General features: G+C 44.8%; 1 protein-coding gene across 1 annotated transcript; it reads right to left on the reverse strand.

The window, feature by feature from the left end:
* Positions 1 to 8,070: 8,070 nt before the first annotated feature.
* On the reverse strand, positions 8,071 to 10,820 carry LOC119929592 (olfactory receptor 13H1-like). Its single transcript, XM_038747764.1, has 2 exons — positions 10,750 to 10,820; positions 8,071 to 9,037 (listed from the first exon to the last, which is right to left on the reverse strand). The coding sequence occupies exon 2, from the start codon at positions 9,025 to 9,027 to the stop codon at positions 8,071 to 8,073; it is 957 nt and encodes a 318-aa protein (XP_038603692.1). The 5' UTR covers positions 9,028 to 9,037; positions 10,750 to 10,820.
* Between the last annotated feature and the right edge of the window lie 9,246 nt (positions 10,821 to 20,066).

The raw sequence follows: 20,066 nt of genomic DNA on the forward strand, positions 1-20,066 counted from the left end.
GGAGCTTGTAGAGGGGCAGCAGGCTTCAAAGACAATAAAGGATGACTGATTCAAAAATTTGAGGCTAGGGAGTTGGGAGGTAGCATTAGATTTTGGGTGCCTGGGGACGGGAGACCCCCACTCATGTCTGAAAGGTGGATGATCTGGAATTATGATATCTAGGAGAAAGAGAACCTCAAAAAGCACAGGCTGGGAATTTGGGGGACAGAGAAGTAGCATGGTTTAGTGGATAGACCACAAGACTGGAAGTCAGAGGACCTGGGTTCTGATGCTGCCCTGCCACTTGTTTTCTATGTGATCTTGGGCAAGTCACTTAACTTTTCTGGGCCTCATTTACCTCATCTGTAAAATGGGAATTAAGACTGTGAGCCCCATGTGGGACAGGGACTGTGACCAACCTTATTAATTTGTATCTATTCCAGTGCTTAGCACAGTGCCTGGCACATAGTAAGTGCTGAACAAATACCAAAAGAAAAGAGATAGAGAAAAGTCGGCTATTTCCATGGCAGAAAATATGACTCTTCCTAAAGGTACCTGTGAAGAATTGTCGTTTATGAGTGCTAACCTATTCGCAGTCATATTAGCGAAGTGATTATCACTTGAGCAAGGGCTTTCTTTTGTTGTCATTTAATGTTGTCTGATAAGCAAAAAGACAGGGGTGTGAGAAAGCCTGAGAAACTGTAATAGTGAGCAGAGTTGTGTATTGCTTGCCTCCTCAGTTTTCAGTTTTAATGTGATGGGAAAACTTTGGGTTTGTTTTCCAGACTGGGATATGGATAAGCGCCATAAAATATATATTAAAATGGGAAAATTAATCACTGTAAAGAAATGAATTTTAAAAAGGTTTAAAACTTTAACTGAAAAATATAAGCTCATGTCATCAATTTCTCAGGTGTTCTAGAAAAAGTCTGCCTTCAATAATCTTATAGTTATAGATAGTTTACTATCCATACCTTGTCAAATAAAAGGCTAATTTTGTCATGGTAAAATAAAAATATTCTAAAATATTAAGAGGACTCAGCATACATTCTTGCAATACTAGCACAGCTGAAATCCATTATTTAGTGTGAACTACACAGGGCAGTTAACTTTAGGTATATCTCTCCTTCTAGACTGGAATCTCCTTGAGGGCAGGTATCATGTCTACCAACTTTATTGTATACAGTAAATACTATTGATGAATTGATTTAGGATTCTGACAAGGAATTTTTCATTTGAAGAGAGACTGTAAGCTCGTTATGGGCAGGGAATGTGTCCACTAATTCAGTTGTATTATTCTCTTCCAAGTGCTTAGTACGATGCTCTGCACATAAAAAGTGCTCAATAAATATGATTGATTAAATAAGAATCATTTCCTTTGAAATTCAAGTGGCTGCTGTCTGCTTCCTGGCTGGAGTTCAATAAAACATTTCTTGTTTGTGCTGCATACCTGCTCATTAAAATCTAAAATGAGAAAGCAAATAGAACATAAACAAGCAACAAGTAAATGTATAAAAATCAAAAGGGTCCCTGATCGAGGATTCTGGGAAATGTCTGCTGCTCTGGGGGCTGGGGCAGCGATGAGGCAGAATCGTAAAGAAAGGAAATCTGATTTTTTCCTCAGGCTATAGCTAATCCCCCACAGCTTCACTGGGATTCCTGATTTCACCTCATCTTCCCCCAGAACAGGCAGAGAGGAATCTAAGCCACTTTATATGTGGTTTCTTTGAACCTCGAGACATTTAGGCATGGGGGTAGGGCACGGGCCTGGGAGTCTCAAGGTTTGCTGCCATTTGTCTGCTGCATAGGGACAGCTGTGTATATGTATATATGTTTGTACATATTTATTACTCTACTTATTTATTTAATTTTACCTGTACCTATCTATTCTATTTATTTTATTTTGTTAGTATGTTTGGTTTTGTTCTCTGTCTCCCCCTTTTAGACTGTGAGCCCACTGTTGGGTAGGGACTGTCTCTATATGTTGCCAACTTGTACTTCCCAAGCGCTTAGCACAGTGCTCTGCACACAGTAAGCGCTCAATAAATATGATTGATTGATTGATTGACAGGGCACGGGCATGGCAGTCAGAAGGTTTGCTGCCATTTGTCTGCTGCATAGGGACAGCTCAGTGGAAAGAGCCCGGGCTTTGGAGTCAGAGGTCATGAGTTCAAATCCCGGCACGGCCAATTGTCAGCTGGGTGACTTTGGGCAAGTCACTTAACTTCTCTGTGCCTCAGTTCCCTCATCTGTAAAATGGGGATGAAGACTGTGAGCTCCCCGTGGGACAACCTGATCACCTTGTAACCTCCCCAGGGCTTAGAACAGCGCTTTGCACATAGTAAGCGCTTAATAAATGCCATCATCATCATTATTATTATTATTATTATTATTATTATTATTTAGTTAGTGAATAATAATAATAATAATGACATTTGTTAAGCACTTACTGTGTGCAAAGCACTGTTCTAAGTGCTGGGGAGGTTACAAGGTGATCAGGTTGTCCCACGTAGGGCTCACAGTCTTAATCCCCATTTTACAGATGAGGTAACTGAGGCACAGAGAAGTTGAGTTCTCTTCCTCCCTTCAAGGCCCTACTGAGAGCTCACCTCCTCCAGGAGGCCTTCCCAGACTGAGCCCCTTCCTTCCTCTCCTCCTCGTCCCCCTCTCCATCCTCCCCATCTTACCTCCTTCCCTTCCCCACAGCACCTGTATATATGTATATATTTTTGTACATATTTATTACTCATTTATTTATTTTATTTGTGCATATCTATTCTATTTATTTTATTTTGTTAGTATGTTTGGTTTTGTTCTCTGTCTCCCCCTTTTAGACTGTGAGCCCACTGTTGGATAGGGACTGTCTCTATATGTTGCCAACTTGTACTTCCCAAGCGCTTAGTACAGTGCACTGCACACAGTAAGCGCTCATTAAATACAATTGATTGAGTTGCCCAAAGTCACACAGCTGACAATTGGCAGAGCTGGGATTTGAACCCATGAACTCTGACTCCAAAGCCAGTGCTCTTTCTACTGAGCTATGCTGCTCCTCATGATGAGGGCCCGGTTCTTCTCCCCATCCCCTTCTGTCCTTTGCCCCTCTGTCCTCCATACCTCCTTTTTCTGGAGGCTGCCTGAGCTGAGGGGCAGCCAAGGATTACCAACCGACACCCCACTCTCCTCCTCCTGGAACCCAGCTCTATCCCCGGGGAAGGGTGACCTCCTTAATAATAATAACAATGCTAGTATTTGTTAAATGTTTACTCTGTGCTAGACACCGTTAGATATAGACTAATCAGATAGTACTCTGATTAGACTTGAGAAATAGTGTGCCCTGGTGGATAAAGCACAGGCTGGAGAGTCAGAAGGATCTGGGTTCCAATTCCCACTCTACCACTCATCTGTGTGACCTTGGGCAAGTCACTTTACTTCTCTGGGCTTCAGTTACCTCATTTGTAAAATGAGGATTAATACTGTGGGATATGGACTGTATCCAACCTGACTAGCTTTTGTCTACCCCAGCGTTTTGAACGGTGCCTAGCACATAGTAAGTGCTTAACAAATACCAACCTTCTCCCCCCACCCCAAAAAAGAAAAAAACCAAGCTAAAAATCCTGATTCAATCCCTGTCCCACATGGGGCTCATAGACTGTTATATTGACTCCTCCTTTTACAGATGAGGAACCTGAGGCCCAGAGAAGTGAAATGGCTTGCCCAAGGTCACACAGCAAACAATTCGGGATTAGATTCGGAATTAGAACCCAGGTCCCCTGATTCCCAGACCCGTGCTCTTTCCATTAGATCACTCTGCTTCTTTAAAAGTGGAGACAAAGGATATTTTGGGTGGGTCTTCAGACAGCTGGCTTGGGGTGAGGGAGCGGTGAGAGCTCCCTCCCTCCCTCCTTCCCCCGTCCCTGTAAAGGACCCTCCCCCTGCCCCGGCTCTACCGTCGCCCCCTCGTCCATCCCTGCCCCACCCCCCTGGCTTTTCCCAGTCACTGTATCAGCCGAGAGGTCCGGGGCACAGACTGGACCGAGGAAAAAGGGAATAAGAGCCACCAGCAGAACGGGGACAGGGTCGAGTTCAGAGTGCAGAGAAGAGGTATTATACTCTCCCAAGCGCTTAGTACAGTGTTCACCATGGTAAGCACTCAATAAAAACTGATGATGATGAGAAGCAGGGTGGCGAAGTGGATAGAGCACGGGCCTGGGAATCAGAAGGGCCTGGGTTCTAATTCCAGCTCCACCTCGGGTCTATGTGACCTTGGGCAAGTCATTTAACTCCTTTGTTGCCTCAGTTACCTCATCTGTAAAATGGGGATTAAGACTGTGAACCCCATGTGGGACAGGGACTGTGTCCAACCTGATTTGCTTGTATTCCCCCCCAGCGCTTAGTACAGTGCCTGGCATATAGTAAATGCTTAACAAATTCCAGAATTATTATTATTATTATTAATAATAATAAGCAATTCCTATGTGCCAAGCCCTTGGTTCAGTGCTGGGGTCGATCAAGTTTCTCAAGGGTCTGCTGCTTTGGAGGAACCACCATGTGTACCTGTTTGGCTGGCGGCAAGATGATTCCCCACAGCTAAAGTTTTAGGGAAGATCGACCACTGTTAGGAATTTAGCGTGAGACCAAGGAAAGGAATATCTCAGAGGAGGCAGAGAACAAACTGAAAGAGTCCTAAGTGGCTGATGGTGATGGGGAAGTCAATTCTTCTGCTAGTTGATCATCGCTTAACATGTTCTGAGCACTGACTAAGTACTGTACGCAGATCAGACCAGTCCCTGTCTCGCCAGAGGCCAGAAAGGAAAGGAATCTCCTCTTCTCACTGGGCCATTGCCCTGCTGCCTCCCAACGGGTGACCAAGTCAGTCATTTTCCCATGGAACTTGTTTTCCAGACCCGACTTGAAAATATGCTGGTCGATCTCAGAAAGCAGGAGGAACAAGATCAGCTTCAGGTGAGGAGGCTCCCCCTCTGGAAGGGGTGAGAGCAGTCCAGAGTGTGGAATCGAGGTGCTGATGGGAGGCAAGGTCATCCAGCCCCGGACAACAGAGCCCCCCAACATAGGCACTAACTACAGGCCTGACAAAACCATCAAAGCAATGTGATTTCATTAGGTATTAGGCACAGGGATGGGTACTACATGATCAGTTTGGCTCCGTTCCTGTCCCATATGGGACTCACTAGGAGGTAGGGAAAGCAGAGCTCTCAACCAACCTCTCTGTACCTCAGTTCCCTGCCCCAAGTCACGTTGCAGAACTGGGACTAGAATCTGAGTCTTCTGACTCTCCCCCTTTCCACTCTGCCTCCCTGGAATAAAACCTGACCCCTTGGCTGGATAGCTTCAGGATGGTCCCTTGTCACCCCCATCCACACTCCAAACTGCAAAGAACCACTAGATAAGTCACAGAAGACTGGCCTTAGGCTTGCAGTTGGGATGAAATATATATCTGGGAGAAGTTTCCTACTGTGGTAGATTTTTCCCTCAAAATCAAGTACCAGAGGGCCTGAAGAAATGCCTCTTGTTTCCTCTGTGCATCCATCTCTCCACAACTCAACTCCCTGCAGGAATAGTTGGAGAGCTTCATGCAGCAGTGAAGTTTTGGGAGGGGACCTGTCCTAGGCCAAGATGACTTCAGCATTTTTCTCTCAGTTGGTGTAGTGGGTGTCCCTTGGACTGAAGCTGAGAGCAAATGTGGCTGGGTTTACGCTTGGTTGTCTCCACATCCTACCTTCCCCACAACTCCAGATCCTCAAAGATTTAAAGGGGGAAAACCCCTCATTCTTTGGACTTGGTAAACCTGAGAGGGCTCACCCAAGAGATTTACTCTGAAATCAAATGTCACTGTTCTTATAGCTAGTCAGGTCCCTCGTATTTAGATCTACATGTAACCATCCAGCCTCTCTGAGTTTCCCTTCTTTGGGCTCAGGTTCTCTAATTCCCCTAATAAGGGGAATTATAAGATCTCCACCTCCATCCTTGGGGGCTCCCCATAAGGGGAGAATTGTCTTATCTTCCAATTTTCTAGAGAGTTCGGCCATTGGCCCCTAGACAGGTTCCAGCCCGGGAAGCCCCTAGCCTACCGGGGACTAGAAATAAAGGATAATTTTGAGGAAAAACAAAGAGGTGGAGGGAAGGGGCTAGTGAGCTCCAGGAACAGGAGGTAGCCTTCAGTTACCTTGTTCCTTTCTGTCCAGTTGTAGGGCACTCTCTCCAACTCCCTAGGTGTCTCTGCTTCTGCTAGGCCTCATGTTTCTGCTGCTCCATGTTGAGTGAAAACAGCCACACAGAGACAGACAGACACACACACAAACCCCACCTCCTCCAGCCCCCGACCAACACCTCCCTACCCAGGGAAGAATAGCAAAAGTGGTATTTAAGCACTTACTATGGGCTGAGCACTGTGTTCTTAGGGTTGGGAGTGTTCGATACAACAGAGTTAGTAGTACATTCCCTGTCTACAGAAAGTTTACATTCCAAAGTGGGAAAGAGACATTAATATAACTGTGTAATTTATAATATATCATTTAAAGATATGTAAATTGTAATAATTGTATTTCTTACACACTTATGAGCCAAGTAGAGTACTAAGTACTGGGGTAATCAAGGTAATCAAGTCACACCCAGTCTCTGTCCTACATTGGGCTCACAGTCTAAGTAGGAAGAGAATAGGTATGGAATCCCCATTTTACAGATGAGGCAACTGAGGCACAGATAAATTAAGGGACTTGCCCAGCTCCTATGTCTTCAACTATCATCTCTACACTGATGACACCCAAATCTACATATCTGCCCCTGTTCTCTCTCCCTCCCTTCAGGCTCTTGTCTCCTCCTGCCTTCAGGACATCTCCAAATGGATGTCTGCCCACCATCTATAGCTCAATATGGCCAAGACTGAACTCCTTATCTTCCCTCCTAAACCCTGCCCTCTCCCTGACTTTCCCATCACTGTAGATGGCACTACCGTCCTTCCCGTCTCACAAGCCCGCAACCTTGGTGTCATCCTCGACTCCGCTCTCTCGTTCACCCCTCACATCCAATCCGTCACCAAAACCTACCAGTCTCACCTCTGCAACATTGCCAAGATCCATCCTTTCCTCTCCATCCAAACCACTACCTTGCTGGTTCAATCTCTTATCCTATTCCAACTGGATTACTGCATCAGCTTCCTCCCCGATCTCCCATCCTCCTGTCTCTCCCCACTTCAGTCTATACTTCATGCTGCTGCCTGGATCATCTCTGTGCAGAAATGCTTTGGGCATGATATTCCCCTCCTCAAAAATCTCCAGTGGCTGCCTGTCAACCTACACATCAGGCAAAAACTCCTCACTCTCGACTTCAAGGCTCTCCGTCACCTAGCCCCCTCCTACCTCACCTCCCTTCTCTCCTTCTACAGCTCAGCCCACACCCTCCACTCCTCTGCCACTAACCTCCACACTATACCTCATTCTCACCTGTCCCACCATCGACCCCTGGCCCACGTCCTCCCCCTGGCCTGGAATGCCCTCCCTCTGCACATCTGCCAAGCTAGCTCTCTTCCTCCCTTCAAAGCCCTACTGAGAGCTCAGCTCCTCCAAGAGGCCTTCCCAGACTGAGCCCCCTTTTTCCTCTCCTCCTTCCCATCACCCACGCCCTACCTCCTTCCTCTCCCACAGCACCTGTATATATGTTTGTACAGATTTATTACTCTATTTACTTTACTTGTACATATTTACTATTCTATTTATTTTGTTAATGATGTGCATCTAGCTTTATTTCTATTTATTCTGATGACTTGACACTTGTCCACATGCTTTGTTTTGTTGTCTGTTTCTCCCCTTCTGGACTGTGAGCCCATTGTTGGGTAGGGACCGTCTCTATATGTTGTCAACTTGTACTTCCCAAGCGCTTAGTACAGTGCTCTGCACATGGTAAGCACTCAATAAATGTGATTGAATGAATGAATGAATGAATGAGTGAGGGAGCCAGACATAGAATCCGGCCCTCCAAATGTCCTTACGGATAAATTCTAGTTCATTTTCCTCCTATAATGAATTATACCTGTTTCTTAAGTCAGCCTCATCTCAGCAGTATATGTCTTAGAATTCACACTGACAGCCTTACTTGCTTGGTTTTCCCTGCTGCCTTTCTCAAGGCTCCTATCACATCCTTGTTTCTCAATGTATAAATGAGAGGGTTCATCATGGGGATCACTGTTCCATAAAATATAGAGATGATTTTGTCCTGGTCCTTGCTGTCTTTGTTCTGAGGTTTGAGGTAAATGGAGATGAGGGTCCCGTAGTAGATGGTCACAACAGTCAGGTGCGATCCACAAGTGGAGAAAGCTTTCCTCCGCCCAGATATGGAAGGGATTTTCAAGACGGCCACCGTGATCCGGATATAAGAGAGGAGAATGAACATAAAGGGGAGGGGCAAGATGAAGCTCGAGCTTATCAACATCAGGACCTCACCTACTGTTGTGTCCGAGCAGACCAGCTTTAAGACGGCTTCCAATTCACATACAAAATGGTTCACTACATTGTTCCCTGCACAAAACTGAACTGGTATGATGATCACAGGAATTAGGGCCAGCAGGAAGGTACTTATCCACATGGTAGCGGCTATCTGGAAACAAGTCCTCATTGTCATGATCAGCGTGTAACGCAAGGGGTTCGATATGGCAACGAATCGGTCGTAAGCCATGACGGCCAACAGCCAGCACTCGGTGATGCTCCAGAAGATGGAGATGGTCATTTGGGCATAGCAGTCATTGTAGGTGATAGTAGGGCAGTCTCTCAGGCAGTTGACAAGGGCCAGAGGCACTGCGGTGGTGGTGGAACACAGGTCAACAAAGGACAGATTGCAGAGGAAGAAATACATTGGGGTGTGAAGTTGAGGCTCTTTCCATACTACAATAATGATGAAGATATTTCCCACGACAGTTCCCAGATAAAAATGGAGCAAGATACAGAAGAAAATGATTTGACTCTTGGGCTGATGGGAAAGTCCAACCAGGATGAATTCTGTGACCTCAGTGTAGTTGGCCCCTCTCAGTTTATTCATTTTCTCCTACCTGTGCAACCAAGACAGAGGAAGGAAAGCTTGAATTTGAGAAAGTACAAGCCCAATGAGTTCTGACTCTAAGGGGGCTGGATGGGAATTACTTGGAGTGGTCCCCAGGACTCCTGGTCATTAGCCATCATCTGGCAAGGAGCAGATGGTATAATTTCCAGGAGGCACCAAATACAAAATTGTGCATTCCTCAGAACTGGGATCTGTGGATAACCTGGTCTCTAGTCTGAGGTCATTAGGTCTCTGAGGGCGCTTAAAATTAAGTTTTCTGGATCAGGAAATGTAAGTGAAGTCTCTGCTTTTTTTGTAGTGGGTGAAGCAATTTCTCACTACAGTTTCCTCCGGTTTTTATTTTCTTTCTTCCAAATGAGGAAATCCCCTGCTAGGCAAGTACCTCTGGGTAGCCTTCAGGATTCAAAGTTCTGAAGGAAATTAGTGCCAAAGAGGTTAGCTTAATTTAACTTTTCACTCTCCAGAGATAATCAAAATAAGCCAAATCTCTATCCCATGATGGGGAAAGAGCTGACAAAATTTTCTTGAAGTACAAATATACTAGAACCTTTCTCAGCCTTCTAAGTTAGACTTGAGTGGCTTTTCCAACTTTGAGATCATTTCTGGAGGATGAATTTTCTTAAATCCGATGTTTTTAACCCTTTTGATAATTGAAAGTTACATCTGCTGATGGAGCAGACACCCCCCAATTCAGAAACTAAGGTCAAAGACAGAGGGAGAGAAAATTTTTCTAATCAGCAATCTCATCCCCTCCTAGACTAAAAATGAGTTCTGTGTTGGGGTTTTTTTCCGGGGGAGGGGGGTGGAGGAGTGGGGGAAGACTACTCTGCCTCTGACTGCACTAATAGATTTCTTCGAATGAGAACGTATTTTTCTTAATCTAGCCTGCTCAGTCTGTTATTAGGTGAACTACTTGGACCTGGGTTCTAATCCCAGCTTTCTTCGCTAGTCTGCTGCTTGACTTTGGGCAAATCACTAAACTTGTCTGGGCTTCAGTTCCCTCATTCTCAAAAAGGGGATTCAATACCTGTTTTCCCTCCAACTTAGACTATGAGCCTATGTGAGATTTGATTTTCTTGTATGTGCCCTAGTGCTGAGTACAGTGCTTGGCACATAGTAAGTGCTTAACAAACACCACATTTGATTAAGGCACTTGATGTTCCTTCACTCCTTAGAAGCCCAGAGAAACAGGATGAATGTAATATCTTAATTTCACTCTTTTGGGGGCAGAAGGGAGGGGACATGGAAAGAAGGCTACTTTCTAACCTCAGCCAATATAGTTGTCTCACAAAATAACATCCCATTTCTCTTACGTGATATTTAGCTGGAAAATACATTTAAATGTTATGGAAAAATCTACCTGGAGTTAGAGTATGTCAAAAGTTTGGAAGATAGCTGTGCCTATTTGGGAAGCTACAGATTTGGTCTGACTTCACAAGCTGGAGCTCTCAGGCACCAATCACCTTCATTTCAAAGGAACTACCGACTCTCCAATAAGTCAGCCAAATGGAATTCCAGGGGTTACAGTAGGAAACACAAGATAATGATATTTTTATTCCTGATGGTTACCATCTAGAATTAAAATGTAAAGTCCTCCATTAATTTAAGAGGCGGGAAGGAAATGAATTAGATCCTTTTTAAAAAAAAACACCCATAAAGCTAGAATGGGACTTCAGGTTGTGAAGGAGACCAGATACTCACTGAATTCTATAGGTTCCAAGGTAACTTCTGCTGGAAATGTAATCCTTTCAAAGTGACAATAAAATCCACAGATAGCCTTTGGTCAGAGATGGGTCTAGGTTAGTCAAATTGGTTGGTTTTCCTTTGGTTCCTCACAAATCCACCGGGAGAAAAGGCATCTTTGCATGTCCTGTGATGAATTTGCTTGCCTATATTAAATCCCTGAATTAACCCTAAGAAACAAAACAAATTATTTTGAATGTCATTTTCTTATTAAAAAGCTGATTCCATATTTGTAGGGCACTTAGGGGGAATTGATCAATGAGATTTATTGAGCCCTTACTATGTGCAGAGTACTGTACTAAGTACTTGGGAGAGTACAGTACAAAAGAGTTAGCAGTCACATTTCCTGCTCACAATGAGTCTAGAATATAATAAAATCAAATCCCGATTTGATAGAAATTGAAGCAGTACATTCAACACTGTACCAGTCATTTTTTAAAGGAGGGTGGCTAGTATAAATATATCTCTTACCTTGACTTCAAAATATTAAATGATGTGAGGCCAGATCTGCTCTCTCTGATTGGCTGATACATTACATTCAAGGCAAACAGCAAAGATGGTTTAGTATGATATAGCTTAGATCAACTGGCCAGAGGGATACTGGTTCTTGCACAGAAAATCCTGCATATCACTGAAATCCAGACCCACTACCTAGAACAGGAAGACATTAAATATTTCAGGAAGACTCCAGAGTTCATGATTTCAGCCTTCAGGAGACTCCAGGGATCATATCCCCAATAGGCAGTGAAATTCCACCGATGGGAAATGGATTGAAGGGACCACCAACGTGTTGACATGCCCTCTGAGGAAAAGATACCTTTTTTCAGTTGTAGATCATTAAAGCCAAGCAGAGTCTTTTTTATTCCTCTTCTAATGAGTTTCTGATATGTGCAAATGAAACTGGTTACAGAGGCTTACTTGGTTACTAGATGCAAGGGAGAGTGGAGCACCAGGGGGTCCAGTCCCACCCACCCAGGCAAAAAACAAGACCCTGAAAGGATCATGCAAAAAGCTGCCAAATGGTGGGTCAGAACCCCAAATGACCATTTGGGATGTTGTAGGGTCACTATCGGCTATACACACAGTCCATCTCTCTGTTGTCCCACTATTTGTCTGAGACTGGCCCTGCTCTGGTCACTGGGGAAGAATAGTTCTTTCTTACGTTAGGTCCCAGTACATATCTTAGTTTTTCCCATTAGAAACAGAAGAGAAAAAAGGCAGTCTTTGTATTACCAGGGAAATATGTCTGCTTTGATTCAAATATCCAGCTCCCAACCTGACCTTTTAAGAAGTCATAATCTTTGTTGGAAAAATGTCTGTATGTTTTCCTTTTCCTAAAGTATTCTTCCTTCCTAGTCTTTTATTTTTCAGTCTGTCATTGAAAGGGGTGAAAGCCTCTCATGATTATCTTACTCAGGTTCGTTGAGCATTAATAGGCTCATTGGGCATTGCTTATTACCCATGCAGTGAACAGAGTGGAGCAATTAAAACTACTTTTTGCAAACACCCAGACACCCCACTCTGGGCATTATTAAGAAGACAACAAACTTGGCACTTCTTCACCACAAACTTTTCAGCACAGTAATAATGGGATAATTATGAGCAATGGGGAAAAGTTTCAACTTTTCCTTCTCAGAGACAAGGAAATTCTTTGAAGATGTGAAAAAAGGAGGAAGAAAAACATTTCCCCAATAAACTAAACCTAAAAAGCAAGAAACAAGTCCCTCAGCAGAGCTGAGCTCCCTGAGACAGACACATAAACCTGCCTCGGGATTGCCTGTGTCTCTCAGATCAAACATAAGGGCCAAATCTCCTTTCCAAATGAGCATGAGGGCACCACTGACAGCTGCCCAATCCCTGGAGAGGAAACCCAAATGCCACCATTTTGACCAGAAAGAATTGAGCAGTCTCCTTTGTAAAGCCCACTTTCACCTAATTTAGGGCACCATGAAAATAAATACCAGCCCAAATGTCCAGGGTCTCAAAGAATCAATATGGATCCAAGGAGGATCCAGCAGCCTGTCTAAATGAAATTGCTTCCTCGTGGACTCTGCTTCCTGTTCCAAATTCAATTTTTTAATGGTATTTGTTAAGCCCTCACTATGTGCCAGGCTCTGTACTAAGCACTGGGATACATACAAGCAGTTCCTGTTCCGTGTAGGGCTCCCAGTCTTAATTCCCATTATGCAGATGAGGGAAATGAGGTGCAGAGAAGTTAAGAGACTTACCCAAGGCTACACAGCAGTCATGTGGTGGGGCTGGGTTTAGAACCCAGGTCCTTCGCCTTCCAGGCCCATATTCTATTCACTAGGCCATGCTGCTTCTCATATTCTACTATTCCCCCTCCCACTAATTGCAAACAATTTCCAACTGTCCATCATCCCCATTAGATTGTAAACTCCTAGAGGACAGGGGACATGTGGCTTCCTTCCATTATCTGCCCCAGCTACAGTTCTGAGGACCAACTGGCTGAAGGATTTTAATGTGTCCTACCCAGATGGACGGAGCCCCTAAAATAAAGTACGGGATAAAGGAGTGCAGTGACCAGATGGGAGAGGTCATGTGACAATCTTTGCAACACCAAAATCCTCTTCAATCGTGGGCACCATCTCACTGAGCCCGACGCGAGGCCCACAATCAAAGTAGCTCTGAGAAGTCTCGTCCCACCTCCTGAGACCTCCCTCCATTCAATATGCTCATCCCCTCTGAAATATTCTCAATTGCTTCCTCAGACTGGAGTCAGAGGTCAGAGGACCTGTCAGTATCTCCAGAGAGGAGAGCAATCTGTGATCCTAATGGCAAAGGAGCCTATTCCTTCTCTGAACTGCACCTGGCAGATGATATTTGTTAAGCACTTACTATTTGTCAAGTCCGGGAATGGATATAAAATAATCTGGTTGGACACAGTCCCTGCCCCATGTGGGGCTCACAGACTAAGAGGGACCAAGAATGAGTAATGAATCCCCATTCTATGGATGAGGAAACTGAGGTACAGAGAAGTTAAGTGACTTGCCCAGTGTCACATGGCAGAGAAGTAGCAGAGTGGAATTAGAACCCATGTCCTCTGATTCTCAGGCCCATTCCCTTTCCACTAAGCCACACTGCTTCTTACACACACACACACACTTGATAGCCATGCATGTACTTACCAGGTGCTTCACCTTTGCGGCTAGTTGCAGCAGGCCACCCCAAATTCACTCTAGTGTCAAGGAGATGTTGGGGACCGGGTTCTAGAAGTAGGCAATTCTGAGATGACTGGGGGGGGCTGGTGGTGCTGGTTGGTGGGAGGGGCACCCGCTAAAGGCTCAGCTGGCCACCCACACCTGTGTTACAGAGTTTCCTCACTGTTATCTGCCTGGTCTAGTGGAAAGAGCATGGGCTTGGGAGTCAGAGGTCCTGGGTTCTAATTCTAGCTCCGCCACTTGTCAGCTGTGTGACTTTTGCCACATTGCTTAACTTCTCTGGGCCTAAATTACCTCATCTGTGAATTGGGGATTAAGACTGTGAGGCTCACCTGGGAAAACCTGATTACCTCGTATCTACCCCAGTGCTTAGAATAGTGTTTGGCACATAGTAAGTGCTTAACAAATACCATCATCATTATTATCATTGCTTGCCAAAGGAATAAATCTGTCGGTCAGTCAGTCATTCATGCCATTCATTCCCTCCCTCCATTCACTCACTCAGTCACTCAGTCATATTGTTCCCATGCGCTTAGTCCAGTGCTCTGCACATAATCAGCCATCAAATATGACTGACTGAATGAATGAAAGTGTGTCTCCCCACTTCTAGACTGTAAGCCCATTATTGGGCTGGGACTGTCTCTAATCTGTTGCCGAACTGTCCTTTCCAAGAGTTTAGTGCAGTGCTCTGCACACAGTAGGTGCTAAATAATACTATTGAATGAATGAATCTATAATTCTATTTATCTATTTTGATGGTATTGGTGCCTGTCTATTTGTTTTGTTTTGCTGTCTGTCTCCCCACTTCCAGACTGTGAGCCCGTGTTTGGGTAGGGACTGTCTATCTGTTGTCGAATTGTCCTTTCCAAATGCTTGGTACAGTGCTCTGCACACAGTAAGTGCTCAAGAAATAAGATTGAATGAATGAATGAATGACACGTTAGAGCCGTTAATGCTGGGTCAGCAGTTACAGAGAGTGTGCCTATTTTCTCACCGACACTTACCCAAGCACACTCAGTTTGGCCAGAATGCACATTTTCCCTCCACGTTTTGGCGAGAATGTGATGATGGAAATTGGGAAGGATCTAACAAAGGGAACATGCCTGGAAACAGGTTGGCACAGTGTTGGACTACCACAATGCAAATTTTTCTAAACACTGGGATCCACAAAGTAGGGTTTTCTAGGAAAACCAGCCCATGTAGAGCAGTGCTCTGCATCCGTTGGGTCAATCAAGCTTGTTCACTGTCTGCTGCTTCTGGAAGGACCCAGTATCCCTGCCCTCACTCTGTCCATGAATTGTTCTGGGCCGAGGACTACTGTCTCCAGGCAGCCCTTCTCAGCCCCCCGTGAACTGTCATCCTTGTGTTTGCCGCTCACATGGCTCCTGGAACCTCTCTAAGTTCTTTCCTAGGGGAGACTGGGAATCTGATGCTGAGTCTGTAAGACCCCTCTCAACCATGGGTGGCATGATAATAATAATAATGTTGGCATCATTTATTAAGCACTATGTGCAAAGCACTGTTCTAAGCGCTGGGGAGGTTACAAGGTGATCAGGTTGTCACACGGGGGGCTCACAGTCTTCATCCCCACTTTACAGATGACGGAACTGAGGCCCAGAGAAGTTAAGTGATTTGCCCAAAGTCACACAGCTGACAAGTGGTGGAGCCAGGATTTGAAACCATGACCTCTGACTCCAAAGCCCAGGCTCTTTCCACTAATCCACACTGCTTTGCAGGGACTTCAGGGGATTGTCTGGAGCCCAGGCTTGCTTCATTCATTCATTTATTCAATGGTATTTACTGAGTGCTTAGTGTGTGCAGAGCACTGTACTAATCCCTTGGGAAGTACAAATTGGCAACATATAGAGACGGTCCCTACCCAGCAATGGGCTCACAGTCTAGTAGACAACAAAACAAGTAGACAGGTGTCAATACCATCAAAATAAATAGAATTATAGGTATATACACATCACTAATAGAGAGTAATAAATATGTACAAATATACACAAGTGTTGTGGGGAAGGGGGTAGGGCAGAAGGAGGGATGGGGACGATGGGGAGGGGAGGGGAGAAGACGAAAAGGGGGCGCTCAGTTTGGGAAGGTCTCCTGGAGTAGATGAGCTCTCTATAGGGCTTGGTAATAATAATGATGGCATTTGTTAAGTGCTTCTATGTGTGAGGCACTGTTCTAAGTGCTGAAAATAATGAAGGGAGATATCTTCTCCATGGCACTGTCACCACCCTCCATGCTGACCAAGAAGCAATGGCAATAATGGGAAGTGGTCAGGAAGTCCTGGATTATCACAGGCAGTTGGATAACACTGATGGGAATTTTATTCCTGAAGACCAGCAACTGGAGGTGACTAGTACCTAGGCTAGGGCTTCTATGAATCAAGTATTTGAGTGCTTACTGTGTTCTTGGGAGAGTACAAAGTTGACAAAAAAGTTCCCTGCCCAAAGTGAGCTGGGCTTCTAGGCTTGGGTTTCCCAATCCTTTCCGCAGCACACTTTCCCCACCCAGAGGGCCCAGGCAGAGTCTTATTTAGTCTTTGGTTCAGGACACTAACCCTGTCCATTTTGTTTCTCTCCTGTACTGAGTTAAGGACAAGACATTAACCCAGCCCGAGTTGGGCTCCTCTGAGCCTCAAGAGGTTTGTGCCAGTTCATCTCACCTGAGGAGCCTCCCCACAAGCCCCGGGAGTTCCAGCAGCCCCTGGCCCCAACACCAAGCAACTCTGTGCCCCCTCAGCTCCTCTAGCCCAGAGACACCAAGGTGCCTGCGGGAAGGAAGTGGATCAACAGGAAGAACAGCTGATCCAGGAGCTCCCCACCAGTGTCGGTACTGACCTGCCAGCTCCAGGCTGAACTACAGCAGCCAAGTACCATGGGGAATGGAGCAATCGCCCATTGAACTTGATCAATGCAGACTCAGTTTATCTCTGAGTCTGAGAAGGGGCCATGCAGGTGGGATCTCCCTGGGCCCCATTCTCAACCAACATGGACCCCCATGTGTGTGCTAAGCAAAGAAGGGAAGTCTGCCCCAACCAACCCAGACTCATGGAGAGCAGCCTCCTCACACTTCAACTGTCCCAGACCCTGTCTTCCAACAAATACACTCTCCTAGCCTGGGATAGAGCAGAGAATGTGCAGAGGAAGAGTGGAGGAGGGTGAACTCCATCTACACTACCCTGCCTGTGAATCTAATAACAATAATAATAATATTAATGGCATTTGTTAAGCACTTACTATTTGCAAAGCACTGTTCTAAGCGCTGGAGGGGGGATACAAGGTGATCAGGTTGTTCCATGTGCGGCTCACAGGCTTCATCCCCATTTTACAGTTGAGGTAACTGAGGACCAGAGAAGTTAAGTGACTTGCCCACAGTCACACAGCTGACAAGTAGCAGAGCCGGGATTAGAACCATGACTTCTGAATCCCAAGCCCATGCACTTTCCACTGAGCCACACTGCTTCTGTTATCTTACTCTCTCCAAAAACCTGAGAAACTTGCAGCCCCTTGCAAAATTTAGAGCTGCTCTCTCTAAGGGGAAGAGGCAGAGAAGGCTGCTATGACCCATGGCTGAAATGGGAAGTCAGGTGCAAGCTCAGGGGTCATCAGCCTTTCCCTGTCCCACTGCTTCTATTCCTCCAGTGTGACAATTTCCAAGAACTAAAATTGATGCATTGGATTGCTTCAGCATCTTTCTTCCCAAGGGCTTGGAGATAATTCCAGTGCACCCATTCCCAGCATCCTTCTGAAATACACAATGTTTCCAGTCTACAGCTGGGAAATGGAGGCACTCAGAGTTAAATTGTTTGCCCATGGTTTCAATAAGGAAAGGAAGCACGAATATTCAATTGCAGAAATCCTGAGCCTCCCCCTCTCCCACCAGATTCCCAAACCCATGTCTGGTGGCTCTCTGCTCAATATTTGCAAACAATTTTTGGATCTTCATTTTACCTGGGGCATCTGAAATTTTTTTTAAAAGAAGGCAAAAGAGCCCTGCACATCCACATATGCCTTTCTGGAATGTTTTCTATTTTTAGGAGATTTAGGTTCAGCCAAAGTTAAGGAGAAGTTTGAGTTAGCTGAACTTCCCCATCAGAGATTTCAGAACTTGAGACACGAGGCTTCAGGGATGATCAGGTCTCTTGTTTGAGGATTTCTGTGTTGTCCAAAGGGAAATAGCACCATGTCAAGAGACAGTGCTGATTCTGTGGGCGTGGTTGGGTAGAGCTGTTTATAAATGAGAATGGTTTGAACAGAAGGATGTTTTTCTCTTACTGAAGCTGAATGTGTTGAATGATAGTTATAGCTGAAATTAAATATTTCCTTCCAACAGGAAATTTGTCTCTCTGGTCATTTGAGCTTTTAGAGTTTGAACCTTGTGTGATTTACAGTTTGCTTTTTTTCCCTTAAAAATAACCCAACTGGAAGATTTGTGAAGAAGATTGGTGAGTGGATTCATATTTTCAACTGCATATTTAATGTTTGAATTAGGAGGTGCTTGGAATCTATTCCAGAAATCTACTGTAATTAGTGCCCCAAATAGTCCATCCACTAGGTGTTTGGGAGAAGTCTGCAGAAAATCTAGGGTAATCCCACTGTAAGCCCCATATTTTCTTCTCAGTGAAGTCCTGGGGCAATTATATCATGTTCCACGTCCAGCCTTCTCTTGCCTTGATATGTCATAGGAAGCCAACAGCTGTGCTTACAATAAATCACAGTGCTCATGTGATTTGCTTCTTGAGAGTCTTAGTGGGATTTTTTTGAGCCTCATGTGGGACAGGGACTGTATTTGGTCTGATTAACTTATACTTTTAGCTAACCAGTGCATAAAACAGTACTGGACATATAGCTAACCTTTAACATTTACCATAAGAAAATAAAAAGGATATGTAAGGAGTCCCAGGAAAATCACTAGGATTTAGAAAAATAGATGCCACATATAGGCCATTTGTCATGGAGTCTACAAAAAGAAGAACAGTAAACAAAACATCCATGAAGAAAAATGAAGATTATGTCAGAGTTCACAGGATTTTTCTTAGGGCTTTTCCTACAAAAACAGGCCCCCAAACTGGAGGTAACCCACACTGATTCTTACTGGGAGACAAAATAGTGTCTGAAGGGGGCTTTGAATAGGAGTTTGAAGGGAGTAAGAACAGAGCAGCTCTTTAAACAATCTATCAGTCAATGGTACTTAGCACTACTGTGTGTAGACCACTATATTAAGCACCCGGGAGAGTACAATACAATAAAATTAGTGGGCATGATCCTGTCCACAATGAACTCACAGTCTAGAGGGCTTATGATCTCCTTTCACCTTTCTTATGTAAGCCTATGGCTTTCCCTGTCCCATTGACATTCATTGAGCCCCTATGGACAGGACAACCCCTCCTCCCACAGCCAAGCTACTGGAATTTGTTCCCATGAATTCGGACAGAAGAAAATCTCAATTCTCTCCCTTAGGGAAAAATCAATCATATTATTGTTTCAGCTCATAGAACACAAAACTGAGCTCACAGTACGCCAGCTTTCCTCATCAGCAGATGAATGGCTACCTTTGTGGGTGGTAGAGCTCTGACTTGATATGAAGATGAACAGGTTTGTAAGAAAAAACAACCACTTAGGGAGTGACAGGGCACTAAGTCAGTAGGCATGGTCATGCTCAATCCTGTGTTGAACTATAGTAGCATCATCTTCCTTTCTCCCCTCCTCAGCTGATCACATTCCTCCCCACCTCTGGAAATCCTTGAAAGCTCCTAAGGGAAGGGCCTGGGCCTTCATCGATATGTCCACCAAATGCCTACTCTGCTGCTCTGCATACCAAAGGTCCTCGGTAAGATGGGAACCCAACGTTTAGTGATGATGCCAACCCAAGATAGAGATAGTGTGGCACTGGAAAATGTGAGCTGGTTCAAAGCCTATGTTGCTGCTCAAATAGGATATTTGTACCTTAATGGCACCTGAAATAAGATTTGCCAAGCACATCATTACAACACTGTTGACTGGACTTTGGAAACATTTGGATGCCACAACCACAAAGTTTTTATGTAAAAAGGGCAAATGCAGTACAGCCTAAAAGTGGTATTAT

Source organism: Tachyglossus aculeatus, chromosome 6, assembly GCF_015852505.1.
Source record: "Tachyglossus aculeatus isolate mTacAcu1 chromosome 6, mTacAcu1.pri, whole genome shotgun sequence".
Classification (NCBI taxonomy): domain Eukaryota; kingdom Metazoa; phylum Chordata; class Mammalia; order Monotremata; family Tachyglossidae; genus Tachyglossus; species Tachyglossus aculeatus.